This window comes from Dendrobates tinctorius, unplaced genomic scaffold (genome assembly GCF_039654945.1).
Source record: "Dendrobates tinctorius isolate UK_male_01 unplaced genomic scaffold, ASM3965494v1 ptg000011l, whole genome shotgun sequence".
NCBI classification, from domain to species: domain Eukaryota; kingdom Metazoa; phylum Chordata; class Amphibia; order Anura; family Dendrobatidae; genus Dendrobates; species Dendrobates tinctorius.
This window is the reverse complement of record NW_027361679.1, coordinates 23,170,094-23,186,477: the sequence shown is the minus strand read 5'-3', so window position 1 is coordinate 23,186,477 and position 16,384 is coordinate 23,170,094. Positions and strand designations below refer to the sequence as shown.

At 41.3% G+C, this 16,384-nt stretch overlaps 1 protein-coding gene across 1 annotated transcript in view; it reads left to right on the top strand.

The window, feature by feature from the left end:
* The window catches only part of MMRN1 (multimerin 1), a 291,995-nt gene extending 277,615 nt beyond the window's left edge, over nucleotides 1-14,380 (top strand). Inside the window, exons 7-8 of the mRNA XM_073590130.1 lie at nucleotides 460-606; nucleotides 13,226-14,380. Of these exons, the coding sequence (XP_073446231.1) occupies nucleotides 460-606; nucleotides 13,226-13,647 (569 nt within the window). The 3' untranslated portion in view covers nucleotides 13,648-14,380. The remainder of the gene's footprint in view (nucleotides 1-459; nucleotides 607-13,225) is intronic.
* The last annotated feature ends 2,004 nt before the right edge of the window (nucleotides 14,381-16,384 follow it).

The window sequence follows — 16,384 nt, the reverse complement described above, 5'->3', positions numbered from 1 at the left end:
GCCCTCTATACAGGCCCACTCACTGATTCCAAGATTGTAGACACCTGTGATGCTAACTAGCTGGCACACCTTGATTTAACATGTCCCTTTTGTCACATTATTTTCAAGGGTACCATCATTTCTGTCCAGGCCTTTTTCATGAGTTTTCTTTTTAAAAAAATTCTGTGGAAGCATGGTTGAAAAGCAATGTCTGACTTTCATTTGTTCATTTTCATAGATTTTTGATTTATTATTAATTTTGCCAGATTCAAGTTATTTCTGTGACCACTGTGGGTTTTTCTGTTATTAAACAAGGGGTCATCTAGATTTTTGTTTTTCTGAAAAGTAGGTAAAATATTTGGGATATTAAGAATACTGAGAATTGGTTATTTCATATACTATACTGTAATTAGCAGGAAGCTATATGCTAAACTTACTAAGTATAACAAAAATCAATATAACCTGCTATTTTTCTTCTAGATGAATACTTTAGTTGCAACAGCGGACCTTGTTTAAATGGCGGAACTTGCATTAATGATGTGAAAGGCTATGTATGCGCCTGTCGTCATCCTTTTGGAGGAGCAAATTGTAGTGTAAAGATGTCTGATGACAAAGCCGAATCACTAGGCAAGTACTGTATTAGTTTCTCTATTAACTGTGTGGATTACTGTATATAACGCAGACAAAAAAGGAGATAATAGAAAGTATGGATGAATTGGAAGTACATTTTTGTAGGATCCTGGTCCCTTTCAATAAACAATGACAGACTAAAGTTGGCAAAAATTTTTTTTTTTTTTTTTTTTTTCCTTTTAAAGACAATAGTACAACATGCTTAGAGGGAACCTGTCAGTAGGAATGTGCTGAGTAACCTACAGACACTGTCAGGTCTCCACCGTTATACTGATTAAAATGATACCTTGCTTGATGTAATCCATCTTGTGGTTTCTGCTTAATCTCTATTTGCAGTGTTGAGTTAATAAGATTCTGGTACTCCGAGGTGGGCTTGTGAGGGGGTCTTCATATGGTGCTCTCATTAGGTATTCATACTGATGGCTTATGACAGGTCATTGAACCCTCACTGACCAGCCCCCTATTTTACATGATTACTGATTACTATTTGTATTGATAAAAATAAAAAAATCACCTTCAGGAGGCAGGCGGCAGCGCCTGTGCTAAAGCATGATCGCATGTAAAATGTGCATTAAATTGTTTTATTTAGTCATATACATTGATTATGAAATTTAAAATAAATCGTTCTCAAAATGTCACCGGCCGCACCTGTGCAGCAGCATCTATTGGTGATTCAATAGATGCTACTGCACAGGCACCAGCGGTGCCATCTTGGTGGAGACAATTTATTTTTTCCTCTAGCAAAATGACACCGACTGTGCATGCGCATTAGCATCTATCAGATCGCTGATAAATGCTACTGTGTATTTTGAGAAAGATTTTTTTTAATTTCATAATCAATGTATATGACTAAATAAAACAATTTAATGCACATTATTAGTGATGAGCGAGTATACTCGTTGCTCGGGTTTTTCCTAGCCTGCTCGGGTGTCCTCCGAGTATTTTGGCGTGCTCGGAGATTTAGTTTTCGTCGTCTCAGCTGCATGATTTGCGAATGCCTGTTTGTTAGGGAATTCCCACATGTATTCAGCCTGTCTACATGTCTCAAATCATGCAGATAAGAAAACGAAAACTAAATCTCCGAGCACGCCAAAATGCTCGGAGGACACCTGAGAATGCTCGGAAAAACCCGAGCAATGAGTATACTCGCTCATCACTACACATTTTACATGCAATCATACTGCAGCGCAGCCGACTGCTTGCTGAGGGTGATTTTTTATTCAATACATACAATAATCAGTATGTAAAATAGGTGGCAAGACCCCCCCCCCCACAGGCTGCCCCGAATCACGAGAATCTTATTAATAAAAAATTGAAAATAAAGATAAAACAACAAACGCAAGATAGATTTCATCAACTAAGGTATCATTTCAATCAGTATAATGGCGCCAAACTGACAGTGTCTGTAGGTTACTGAGCACATTCCTGCTGACAGGTTTAATTTAATGGTTTCAGGTCACACTTTTGGGTACAAAAGCTTGATGGTTGCAATGTACTATTGGCATTATTACGCTGCAAAGTCACTGATCACTTCTGTTGATGCAGAATTCTTGAATATTTTAGAATATAGCTTAAACAAAATCAAATACAAATACAGGACAAAGTTATTTCAGGTTTCTTATCCATTTTACATTTACTCTGCTCTCTTGAACCTTACAAGGTAACAGTAATAGTCCAAAATGTATGCTACTGGACTGAACTGTTAGATGATAATGAGATAAATAGAGGGATGGTCTCTTTTACACTTGGCCCTATTTCTTTCAACCCTTCCTTAACCCCTTTCTGTAATGTGACATACTATACCGTCCATGTGCCCTGGGACTTAATCCCCAGGGACGGGCTAGTACGTCACAGCGATCAGCGGCGCCCACGTGGTGAGTGCCGCTGATCGCGGCCGGGTGTCAGCTGATTATCACAGCTGACACCCGGCACAATGTGTCGGGGCAGTCACAGACCGCCCCCGACAAGTTAACCCCTTGCACACCGCGATCAAATACGATCGCGGTGTAACGGGGGATAAAGGGAAGCTTCGGCAGGGAGGGGGCTCCCTCCGTGCTTCCCTGAGCCCCCCACAGCAGCGCAATGTGCAGCACTGCTGCGGGGGGCTCCATCCCTGCAGGTCCCCGAATCCAAGATGGCAACGGGGACCTTTGGGGGCCTGCAGGGAGCTGGATTCCTCATGCCTGCAAAGCGCAGGCAAGGAGGAAGCCTTGTGCAGTGCATGTGACAGATCGCTGATCTGTCACTGTGATCTGTGATGTGAAAGATCAGCGATCTGTCACATGACAGCTATGTCCCCTCTGGGACAAAGTTAAAAAAAAAGTGTAAAATAATTAAAAAAAATATATATTCCCTAATAAATTCATTTTTTGGAAATAAAAAAAGCAAAACAATAAAAGTACACATATTTGGTATCGCCGCGTCCGTAACGACCCGCCCTATAAAACTGTCCCATTAGTTAACCCCTTTAGTGAACCCCTTAAAAAATAAAAATAAAAAACGAAGCAAAAAATAATGATTTATTATCTTACCACCGAACAAAAAGTGCAATAACGCGCGATCAAAAAGACGCATATAAATATGCATGGTACCACTGAAAATGACATCTCGTCCCGCAGAAAACCAGCCACTATACAACATCATCAGCAAAAAAATAAAAAAGTTATAGCTCACAGAATAAAGCAATGCAAAAATAATTATTTTTTCTATAAAATTGTTTTCATTGCATAAAAGCGCCAAAACGTAAAAAACGACATAAATGAGGCATCACTGTAACCGTACTGAACCAAGGAATAAAAGCGCTTCATTAATTTTACCGCAGGCGGAACGGTGTAAACGCACCCCCCAAAAGAAATTCATGAAACGCTGGTTTTTGTTCATTCTGCGTCACAAAAATCAGAATAAAAATCAAACAAAAGATGTCACATGCCCGAAAATGATACCAGTAAAAACGTTAACTCATCCTGCAAAAAAATAAGACCTCACATAACTCGGTGGGTCAAAATATGGAAAAATTATAAAACTATTTTACAGTAAAAAGCATCTTTTAGCGTGCGACAGCTTCCAAAAATAAAAACCCGCCATAAATAGTAAATCAAACCCCTTGTTATCACCCCCTTAGTTAGGGAAAAATAATAAAATTGAAAGAAAATATATTTATTTCCATTTTACCATTAGGGTTAGGGCTAGGGTTAGGGGTGTGTTGGGGTTAGGGTTGGAGTTATAATTGGGGGGTTTCCACTGTTTGGGCACATCAGGTGCTCTCCAAATGCAACATGGCATCTGATCTCAATTCCAGCCAGTTTTGTGTTGAAAAAGTCAAATGGTACTCCTTCCCTTCCAAGCTCTGCCATGCGCCCAAACAGTGTTTTACCCCCACATATAGGGTATCAGCCTACTCAGGACAAATTGCAAAACAACTTTTGGGGTCCAATTTCTCCTGTTACCCTTAGCAAAATAAAAAATTGGGGGCAAAAATATCATTTTTGTGGAAAAAAATGATTTTTTTATTTTCACGCCGGGGCGTTATAAACTTCTGTGAAGCACTTGGAGGTTCAAAGTGCTCACCACACATCTAGATAAGTTCCGTGGGGGGTCTAGTTTCCAAAATGGGTTCACTTGTGGGGAGTTTCAATAGTTTAGGTACATCAGGGGCTCTCCAAATGCACATGACACCCACAGACCATTCCATCAAAGTCTGCATTCCAAAACGTCACTACTTCCCTTCCGAGCCCTGACATGTGCCCATACAGTAGTTTTCTTCCACATATGAGGTATCAGCGTACTCAGGACAAATTGTACAACAACTTTTGGGGTCCAATTTTTCCTGTTACCCTTGGGAAAATAAAAAAATTGGGGACTAAATGATCATGTTTGTGGAAAAAATACGATTTTTTTATTTTCATGCCCGGCATTATAAACTTCTGTGAAGCCCTTGGGGGTTCAGAGTGCTCATCACACATCTAGATAAGTTCCTTAGGGGGTCTAGTTTCCAAAATGGTGTCATTTGTGGGGGGTTTTCCACTGTTTAGGTACATTAGGGGCTCTCCAAAGGCAACATGACACCCACAGAGCATTCCATCAAAGTCTGCATTCCAAAACGTCACTACTTCCCTTCCGATCCCCGACGTGTGCCCATACAGTAGTTTTCTCCCACATATGGGGTATCAACGTACTCAGAACAAATTTGACAACAACTTTTGGGGTCCAATTTCTCCTGTTACCCTTGGGAAAATAAAAAAATGGGGACGAAAAGATCATGTTTGTTGAAAAAATACAATTTTTTTTTATTTTCACGCCCGGTCGTTATAAACTTCTATGAAGAACTGGGGGGTTCAAAGTGCTCACCACACATCTAGATAAGTTCTGTAGGGGGTCTAGTTTCTAAAATGGGGTCACTTTTGGGGGGTTTCCACTGTTTAGGTACATCAGGGGTTATCCAAAAGCAACATGACACCTGCAGACCATTCCATCAAAGTCTGCATTCCAAAACGTTACTACTTCCCTTCCGAGCCCTGACGTGTGCCCATACAGTAGTTTTCTCCCACATATGGGGTATCAGCGTACTCTGGACAAATTGGACAATAACTTTTGGGGTTCAATTTCTCCTGGTACCCTTGTGAAAATAAAAAAATTGGTGACTAAAAGATTATGTTTGTGGAAAAAATACAATTTTTTTAATTTCACGCCTGGGCGTTATTAACTTCTGTGAAGTACTGGGGGGTTCAAAGTGCTCACCACACATCTAGATAAGTTCCTTGGGGGTCTAGTTTCCAAAACTGTGTCATTTGTGGGGGGTTTTCACTGTTTTGGTACATCAGGGGCTTTCCAAACGCGACATGGTGTCCGATCTCAATTCCAGCCAAAAATGTCAAATGGCGCTGCTTCCTTTCTGAGCTCTGCCATGCGCCAAAATAGTGGTTTACCCCCACATGTGGGGTATCAGCATACTCAGGACAAATTGCACAATAACTTTTAGGGTCCTGTTACCCTTGGGAAAATAAGAGTTGAGGGTGAAAAGATCATTTTTGTGGAAAAAATATGATTTTTTTAATTGTACAGCTGTACGTTATAAACTTCTGTGAAGCCCTTGGGGGTTCAAAGTTCTCACCACATATCTAGATAAGTTCCTTGGGGGGTCTAGTTTCCAAAATGGTGTCATTTGTGGTGGGTTTTCACTGTTTTGGTACATCAGGGGCTTTCCAAACGCGACATGGTGTCCGACATCAATTCCAGCCAAAAATGTCAAATGGCGCTGCTTCCCTTCCGAGCTCTGCCATGCGCACAAATAGTGGATTACCCCCACATGTGGGGTATCAGCATACTCAGGACAAATTGCACAATAACTTTTAGGGTCCTGTTACCCTTGGGAAAATAAGAGTTGAGGGTGAAAAGATCATTTTTGTGGAAAAAATAAGATTTTTCAATTGTACGGCTGTACGTTATAAACTTCTGTGAAGCCCTTGGGGGTTAAAAGTTCTCACCACACATCTAGATAAGTTCCTTGGGGGGTCTAGTTTCCAAAATGGTGTCATTTGTGGGGGGTTTCCACTGTTTTGGTACATCAGGGGCTTTCCAAACGCAACATGGTGTCCTATCTCAATTCCAGCCAAAAAGTCAAATGGCGCTGCTTCCCTTCTGAGCTCTGCCATGCGCCCAAATAGTCGTTTACACCCACATATGGGGTATCAGCGTACTCAGGACAAATTGTACAATAACTTTTAGGGTCCTGTTACCCTTGGGAAAATAAAAATTGGGGGTGAAAAGATCATTTTTGTGGAAAAAATATGATTTTTTTTAATTGTACCGCTGTACGTTATAAAGTTCTGTGAAGCCCTTGTGGGTTCAAAGTTCTCACCACATATCTAGATAAGTTCCTTGGGGGGTCTAGTTTCCAAAATGGGGTCACTTGTGGGAGGTTTCCACTGTTTAGGTACATCAGGGGCTCTCCTAACGTGACATGGCGTCCGATCTGAATTCCAGCCAATTTTGCATTGAAAAAGTCAAACGGCGCTCCTTCCCTTCTGAGCTCTGCCATGCCCCGAAACAGTGGTTCCCTCCCACATATCAGGTATCAGCGTACTCAGAACAAACTGCACAATAACTTTTGCAGTCCAATTTCTCCTGTTACCCTTGGTAAAATAAAAAAAACTGAACCTGAATTAATTTTTTTGTAAAAAAAAGTTAGATGTTCATTTTTTATTAAATATTCAAAAAATTCCTGTGAAGCACCTGAAGGGTTAATAAACTTTTTGAATGTGGTTTTGAGCACCTTAAGGGGTGCAGTTTTTAGAATGGTGTCACTTTGGGTATTTTCTATCATATAGACCCCTCAAAGTGGCTTCAAATGTGATGTGGTCCGTAAAAATAAAATGGTGTTGCAAAAATGAGAAATCGCTGGTCAACTTTTAACCCTTATAACTTCCTAACAAAAAAAAATTTGGATCCAAAATTGTACTGATGTAAAGTAAACATGTGGGAAATGTTACTTATTAAGTTGTTTGTGTGCTGTATCTCTGTGATTTAAGGGCATAAAAATTCAAAGTTGGAAAATTGTGAAATTTTCAAAATTTTTGCCAAATTTCCATTTTTTTCACAAATAAACGCAAGTTATATGAATGAAATTTTACCACTAGCATGAAGTACAATATGTCACGAGAAAATATTGTCAGAATCACCTGGATCCATGGAAGCGTTTCAGAGTTATTACCTCATAAAGGGACAGTGGTCAGAATTGTAAAAATTGGCTCGGTCATGAACGTGCAAACCACCCATGGGGGTTAAAGGGTTAAATAACGTTTTTGCCAATTATGTTTAGTTCGCTACTTGCTTACATCCTACACAGTTACAATTAGGGTGAGTGTCAATGTAAAGCATCAGATAATGAAATCCCCCAACTTTTAAAAAAATTTCTTGGAGAATTTCAGACTTTTTTCTCCTTTGGAATAAGACAATAAAATCAGACAACAAAAGGTTTGTTATTTGTAATGATGAAGAAGCTTAAGCAGACACACAATGAAAACAAGTCTTGAATGAAGACTAAAGGCCCTCGCCAGCGATCTTGCTACGTGTGACACATAGCAGCGACCAGCCCCTTGCTGGATATCGCTGATCGTGCTCAAATGTCCTAGGCCATTTTTTGATCAATGGCGTCCCGCTGGCTAGCATGCATCGCTGTGTGTGTGATGCCGACAAGCGACCTCGTTGGCGACGCAGAACTCAGGGACGCAGGCGTGAGTCGTCAGAATAGCTGCTGTGTGACAAAGTATCAACGACCGCCGAGATCGTTATACTGATCGCTGTATCGTTGCTGCATCATTGAATAGATCTGCCTGGTTGACAGCTTACTATCGACCATGCAGCGACGCACCAGCGATCCTTACCAGGTCGTATCATTGTCGGGATTACAGGAGCGTCGATATGTGAAACGGGACCCTAAGTACAGTTGTTTCTTTTTTCATTGATGCATCAGAGCAGTAGAAAAATGGTTGCAGGTGTAGGCATAGCCTTTACCCCTTCCCATTTGACTTTAAGGGAATGTATCTGCTGTTATTACAACTGATACAGATCTTATAAACATTCCTACTCTTTGGATGATGGAGATTTTTTTACCAGTGGCATTACAAAGTTTAAAGTCCTTCTATTTTTCAATGCAATTGTAAAAGCACATTCAGACTTTTTTTTTCTAGTGATTCAGTATAGAAAAATAAAATATAGGAAGAACGGCAGTTCCCAGAATAGCATTGATATTAGCAACATAGCAGGGCACATTTTTATGCTAAATTCAACCCTTGCGACTTATGCAAAGCAGCATAGCGCATAGAACTGCAGCCGGTTCCTTGGCATGTCTACATAAGAATCTGTGATGCATATAGAACTCAATTGAGAAAATTGAGGGTTTTTTCGGCATTGTCCCTTTTATAATAAGATCTTTTTTCCAATGGTTTTTAATACCACTTATTTACTGATTAAAAATAAAGCCAGAAATAAAACCAATGGCAATTATATAAAAGTCTATATGACTTTCATCAGGCTTTAATGTGCATAGGGCACCACTATCCCATTCTGAAGTGAGTAGAGTGCACCATACCAATAACGGTAGAACGTTGCTACATCTTTTTAGGTTCTAGAGATGGTTCTATTGCAATTTTATTCAGTGTTTAAGTTACTCTATTTAATCTGAGCAAAATCTGTCAAAATCAGAAAATTTCTTAGTTTTGTCAACTTACAAATAACAGAATGGATTTATTTATGCCCATGCTTCACCCCCTTTATTGGCGGATCTCCAGAAGTGTTGAAATATGATAATGATCTTAGTTATTATATTATGTCTGCCGCATCTTGATCACTAAAACTGACAGGAATAAATGTAATTATGGTTAGCTCTATTATTTCTCAGCGCTGACACTTATGCTCAGCACTTTTGAGACAGATTTTTAAATGTGTAATTCAATTTTCAATGACTGGAAAAGCAGAGAGGTTAGATATCATTCCAAGGTGACATACTGATTAACTAAAATAGAGTTCTACGTGAGCCAGAAAGTTTTGTTTTACCCATCACAAGGACAGTCATCATGTAATACTGTTTCTTATTTTTAATGTCTTTTTTTAGTCTCTTTGTAAATAAATGTAAAAAAAAATTGCCCAATTAAGTTATTCCTGGCTACTAATTAAAGGGGTTGTCTGGTGCTAGTAGGATAGGTTATCAATGTAAAATCCTGGGTTCCCCAAGCAACCACCACCAATATATAATATATAACAAATAATATTTTTAAAGCTTAGGAAGCCTTTGCAGGTATTTTTTGTTAATTATTCTAATTTACTGAGATAATGACTTTTGGGTTTTCATTGGCTGTAAGCCATAATCATCAACATAAACAGAAATAAACACTTGAAATAGATCACTCTGTTTATAATGACTCTATATAATATACCGTATTTTTCGGACTATAAGACGCACCGGACCATAAGACGCACCCCAATTTTCAGTAGGAAAATAGGGGAAAAAAAAATAATGTGTCAAATGGGGGTCCGTCTTACTGTCTGAATTCAGCTTACCTGGGAAGGGATCCGGCACATGTGGAGAAGTAGTCACAGGGGTCATTCAGTGGTCCAGGCTCGTGTGGCGGCTCTGTGCTGGGGCAGGTTGGTTGTGCTGGGGCAGCTGCGCTGGGGTAGGGGCAGCTGTGCTGGGGCTGGGGCAGCTGTGCTGAGGCAGGGGCAGCTGTGCTGGGGCAGGGGCAGCTGTGCTGGGGCAGGGGCAGCAGTGCTGGGGATGGGGCAGCAGTACTGGGGCAGGGGCAGCTGTGCTGGGGCAGGGGCAGCAGTGCTGGGGCAGGGGGATGAGATTAAAATCTCGGCAATGAGATCTCGTCCCCCGAGATCTCGGGACGAGATCTGAAGCTGCGCATGCGCCGTCCCCGGACCGGCGGCCATCTTCCCGGCGTCCATGCTCCCAGAGGCCACCGCAACATGGCGGCGGCCAGCAAGGGAAGTGCGGGGGCCTCTGGGCTGCGAAGAAATGCCGGCGGAGCCGCCACCCCTGCACCGGAGCACAGCCCGCTGCCACCACCGCACCGCAGAGCGCCGCCTGCTGCCACCACCGCACTGCAGAGCCCCGCCCGCTGCCTCCAGCCACCAGGTTAGTACCGTGTATTGCGACCATAAGACGCACCCCCCACTTTCCCCAAAAATTTTTTGGGAAAAAAGTGCGTCTTATGGTCTGAAAAATACGGTACAAGTTTCACTTTTTGTATTTTTGAACTGAAATAAACTATGATTTATTACTTTTTGAAGATATTCTAATTTAGTGAGAAGCAGTTGTCGGATGCTTTTAAGTACATGGAGGTTGTGTAATCAGATGATACAAGGGAACAGATTTATAAGAACATTTTGGAAGGACAAAACTGTTATAGTTACATAAGTGAGGTGAGACAATAGGCCAGTCTAAAGAAGTAGATTAGTATAAACTGTCCAAAAATACATATGGAACTGGTACTTCAAATCAATATTATAATCACCATTCTGATGACGATCATTACCAGAAATACGAAGAGATCCAGAATGTGTAAAATATCAAAATGTTTTGATAATAGACTAAAATAATGTAATCAAAGGGAATAAAAAAGCAGAAATGTCTCACCAATGGAGATGCCACAAAAATGAATAAAGGAGTAAACAGTACATCAATATGAGAATCTGGGGCACCCACAGAAGATGCCAGCGATGAAATGCGCGTCGGGGTGGACTTATACCTTCTGGTAGCTATATAACACATACCCAGATTTTGAATACATATTGCTTCCCCATTCACTATGAAATTTATTTTTGCTTTGCATTAGTTGGGGATTATACTGTGTCTTATGAGTTCTACTCTTTGCATTCCAACAGTGTAGATGTTTATTGGCTGTTATACCTGACTATATTCAGATACTCATGTTGTTGTACTGTTTACTCCTATTTTGATTTTTGTGGCATCTCTCTTGGTGAGACATTTATGTTTTTTTCCCCTTTGATTACATTGTTTTTGTCTATTATCAGTAAAAATTGGATATTTTACACATTCTGGATCTCTTCGTACTTCTGGTGATGATCGTCTTCAGAATGATGGTTACAGTCTAAAGAAGTGCAGTTTTAGTGAATACTTAAAATCGTGGGTATTGGGAATTAATCAAATTGTTCTGGGTAGTGCATTCTAGACAATTGGCGCAGCTCTTGAGAAGTCTTGGAGACAGGAGCGGAAGGTTCGGATTATTGAAGTTAGTGTTGTTAGGCGTCGGGTTCCTGCCACTGCACAGCAGGAATCCAAAGCCTTGCATTCGGCAGTCTCCCATTCTTCTTTGACTGCAGAGGAGCCTGCTCAGCAGTCTCATCGTTCCCGACGCTCTGCTCAGACCAGCTCTGTGGGTCTGGCTGTTGCTGCCACCTCTGGGCCAGCAATAGCAACGCAAGCTGCTCAGCAGCAAGCCACTCCTGAGGCTAAGTCCTTCCGTCGCTCCACTGAGCATGCTCACGGGACGATCTCCCATTGGAGATCGGGAGTCACATGCACAGGTCCTTCTCCAGATCTGATTGGTCCATCACGGGGATCTGGAAGCTTCCGGAAGATCTCGGCTATAAAAGGTTTGCATGATCGCTCGGCCATGCGCTAGTATAGACTCTGGTTGCTACATGTGTGAATGATGACGTATGCATGGAACTGCGAATGACTCATTAAGATTCCCCTCCCTCTGATATTACATGTGTGGTCAGGGAACTAGACAGAGTCAGCGCCAGTCAGTGGCAAGCTACAGGCCATGTTGCATATCATTCCACTGTACTAGCGTCCGAAAGTGTGACCCATTACAGGGCATTATCGTACTGTGGCAGTGTCTGTCGCCTCACTGCAGTCTGCAGCAGTTATTGGCGTTCGCGGCTGCGACGCCGCACGCACGGTAGGTCTAGAGGGACGATGACCCTGTGTCTTGGGCCAGAATCCTGTGACCGTATACCGAGCGTGTATCTCGCTGAGCTCTGTGAGCTTGATCAGGCTCAGTATTTGTGTTTAGTGCTTTGGCGACTCTGTGATGTAACTGAGTCTGCCCAGCGCACACCGGGTGACGTTCAATCCGCGTGTGTTATACCATCATACAGTGCGTCCGCCATTGCTTAGCAGCAGCGTAACACCTCTGCACGGTGGACCCCGGGCGGTGAACGCACCTACTATTATTTTATAATTTGGTGCGTTCCGCCAGCCCTAACAAGTGTTAGGTCATTATCAGACTGGAGGGCACTGGTAGGGCGGTAGACAGATATCAGGGAGGATATGTAGGGTGATGCCAAACTGTGGAGACCTTCGAGGGTGAGAGGGATAAGTTTATATTGGACTCTGTAGCGGAAGGGCAATCAGTGAAATGACTGGCATAGAGCAGTAGCAATGGTGTAGTGGTTGGAAAGAAAAGGATCCTGGCTGGTGCATTCAGGATGGATTGGAGAGGGGATAGTTTAGTAGGAAGGAGACCGATTAGTAGGGAGTTATAATAGTCCAGGGGACCTAGAACTGACCTAGACCTGAACACTGAGGAACCACAACAGTAAGGGGAGTGGACCAAACTTTCCAGAATTATAGCAGTGAAGGTAAGTTTAGAGACAGATCTGTAGATAGAAGCACACCTCTGGTTGAGGGATTTTTTTATGTAATGGGTGAATACTGGTATGTTTGAATGAGAAGGGTGATACAATCTTCTGCACTGTTTATAGAGGTCATGGCCATTGCAGTTGGTTAGTGCAAATGGAACTGCAAATTATTCAGATTTGCCAGCTTCAGCAAATTCCGAAAAATGCAATATAAACTCAATATGATAGCAGCATTTTTCCAACCCAAAAAGATGATGATGTAGATTTAATAAAAGTACTGGAGGAAAAAAATGGAGCAGATTCCAACAGCAGCTAATCAACTTTCTACATTCATTTTCCAAATATCCTGTGAAAAATTAAATCTGAAAATCTAATTCAGTGTAATTCATAAATATACCCTTATTGCTTCCTATTTTGCTAAAGCTGAACAATAACGATTTAAAATTCTGATCTGATTTATTTGTAGAGTTTCTGTGTAATTAAATATATATTTGTTTTACAGATTTCTCAAAAGGCTCATACCGGTATGCACCAATGGTGGCATTTTCAGCCTCTCACACATATGGAATGACATCTCCTGGACCAATTAGATTTAACAATTTATATGTAAATTATGGCTCATCATATGCACCCATCACTGGAAAGTTTCTTGTGCCATACCTTGGAGTGTATGTCTTTAAATTTACTATTGAATCATACAGTCATCGCGTTTCTGGTTATTTAGTGGTAGATGGGGTTGACAAGATTGCATTTCAGTCTGAAAATATTAACAGTAGCATGTACAGTGATAGGATGGTGACAGGGGATGCTTTGTTAGAATTGAATTATGGTCAGGAAGTATGGCTCAGACTAACATCGGGCTCCATTCCCGCACAGTACCCACCTGTTACAACATTTAGTGGATACCTATTGTACCGCACATAATGCTGGTTACGGTAGGCTTACCCATGACCAATCTGTAAATATATTACGTAATTTTGGCTTTTAATGCAAGACTTCAAATCAGAATGAAAGTTAATATTGACATTGTCACTTATTTGCAGGATTTTCTGGTCTGTAAACTGAAATGTTAGAAACATAATCATTCTAGTAGGTCAATTTAAAAAAAAAACTAAAAGGCCCAATTCATCAATTTCGGGGTTTTTTTTTTTACACATTTCCCTTTTGTCTTGTGGCAATCACTGATGTTTCTGTACCAAATTCATCAATATTAGATGTATGCAGTTCATAAAATGTATTCAAAGAAAAAAATAGTTCTTATTTTTGTCGTTAATGTTTTTTTGCAACTCAAAAAGCTGAATGTTTCACAAAATTGGCTCAAAATAAATTACATACATAAAATATTTCTAGGAAGGTGGAAACATCTTGAAAAACTTAGCTTTTATTAATAAACCGTGGTAAAAATGTATTCATATATACGCCAATGTAAATTCATACAATACATACTAATAATATTTTTACTTTTATGCATGAAGTGTATGTAAAAATGCAATAACATAGTTGTGCATGTTCTATGTCACATTTTCCAAAATAAATAAATTGTATAAATGTAATTTTTAAGAACCCATTTTATGTGTTGCAATCACTGTATCTATTCTTGTAAAATAGAATTGTGGAAATATATACAGAATTATAAATAAATATAAATAAAAAACTCCACCTGCCTAATGTTGTGAAGATCCTTCTGAAGTTATATTGTGATATCTAACATTAAGGCCATAGCAGAAGATTTTAGGAGACCTATTAGCTGGATTACCCACCTCTTGAATATACAGCATTGGATTCCAGAGGTATGCAGCAATCCAGAGGAGCAGGTCACAACCACTGGGAGGTGTACAGTATCCCAGCTGTACTTAATTTTGAGTTGCGTCCAAATCTAGTGAAAGTTACCCAATGCCCTGCTTAGGCTAGTTTCACAATAGCGTTTATTCCACGCAGCGCACGGCGCTGCTAAGCCCCGCCCCCTGCCGGCTCCCTGCCTGCCCCATCCGGTCATCGCTGCCTACTATCGCACATGGACGCTTGCGATCTGCGCATCCTATCTTTAGCATAGGGTGTGCAGATCGTGCGCTGGCCGTGCGCTAGTAGGATTTTGGCGTGCGCTGCGCACTTTTGAAGGTGCGCCCGTGTGTGCCGAACGCAGCATGTTGCAATTCGGCATGCTTGGCACACCTTCAAAAATGCGCGGTGCACGCCAAAATCCTACTAGCGCACGGCCAGCGCACGATCTTCGCGCCCTATGCTAAAGATAGGGTGCGCAGATCGCAAGCGTCCATGTGCGATAGTAGGCAGCGATGACCGGATGGGGCAGGCAGGGAGCCGGCAGGGGGCGGGGCTTAGCGGCGCCGTGCGCTGCGTGGAATAAACGCTAGTGTGAAACAAGCCTTACTCAATAAATCCGGAGTTCAAAAACTTCATTGGCATTGATGTGTGCATGAAAACTATGCTCTGGAAACTTCATGGCATGGGTTTTCTTGGCTGAGCAGCTACATGCAAGGTTTACCTTGCAAAGCAATATATCTGCCTAATCACATTACAAAATGCTGTGGAATTGTTTTTCAGGGTTGACCTAGGCCCCTTAGTTATAGTGAAGGAAAATTTTACATGCTTCTATCTTTATGGCAGAAGTTTGAGGAAATCCATTTTCTGTTCCAGCATAAATGTGTCCCTGTGCATAAACCGAAGTCTATTAAGAAGAGATGAGCGGATCAAGCTAAATTTGAATTTGCATGTTTGCATTGATTTTACCAGGAGATATGATTTGCAAAGGACTTGTTTTTCACAAATGTAATGTCCCTTACAATGCTCTGGGTTCTCTCCAATGATGTCACTGCACTTGCTGCACTGAGACTCAGACACACAGGCTGAATACTGGAGCAGGGAGCCAATTGCTCCCTATCCCACCACTGTATTCAACTGTATCTTCATTCTGAGGATTCACATACTATTGCAATTGAGATACAGTGCTGTTCATCACCACGGCCAACTGGGCTGCAGAATGTCATCAACCCGGCAACAGGACATGCATCCTTAAGGAAGAACATTGCCAGAGCGCTATAAAATACCTCTAAGGCTATGTGTCCACGATCCAGAAATAGCAGCGGTACAGCAGGTAAATACACGTGTTCACTGAACTATGCAGATTTGCCACATTCAATACAATCTATTGATTACATTTCTGTTGTGGAGATGAGCGTCTCCACAAGAGAAATTGACTTGTGTCAGTCTTGAAAGATGAGTCGCTTTTCAGTGTCCATAGGTGGTCTAGAAATCCCATCCACTATGTTGTAACATCTGACTGCTGCGGTTTTGACGCTGCTAAATATAATATAACAAAGTTCAGCTTACCGTACACATCTTGGAGAGATCGGAGCATGGAAATGCTGTGGCAGGGCGTGAAGTAATCAATAAAATGATGGATCCAGCTCAATGAAATAGGGAAAAAAATTTGTGGTCCTTTACTCATGATTAAGGGTGCCTAGTCACCTGAAATGCGTCGATATCGCATTTCATGAACTGTTTACGCTGATGTTTTTTATCCTCTATTGAGCATGTTTCTCAGTGAATAAAGGACCACAATTTTTTTTTAACTATTTCATTGAGCTGGATCCTTCCTTTTGCTGCTTAAATATGCAGTGTCAAACCGCATCAATTCCTGATT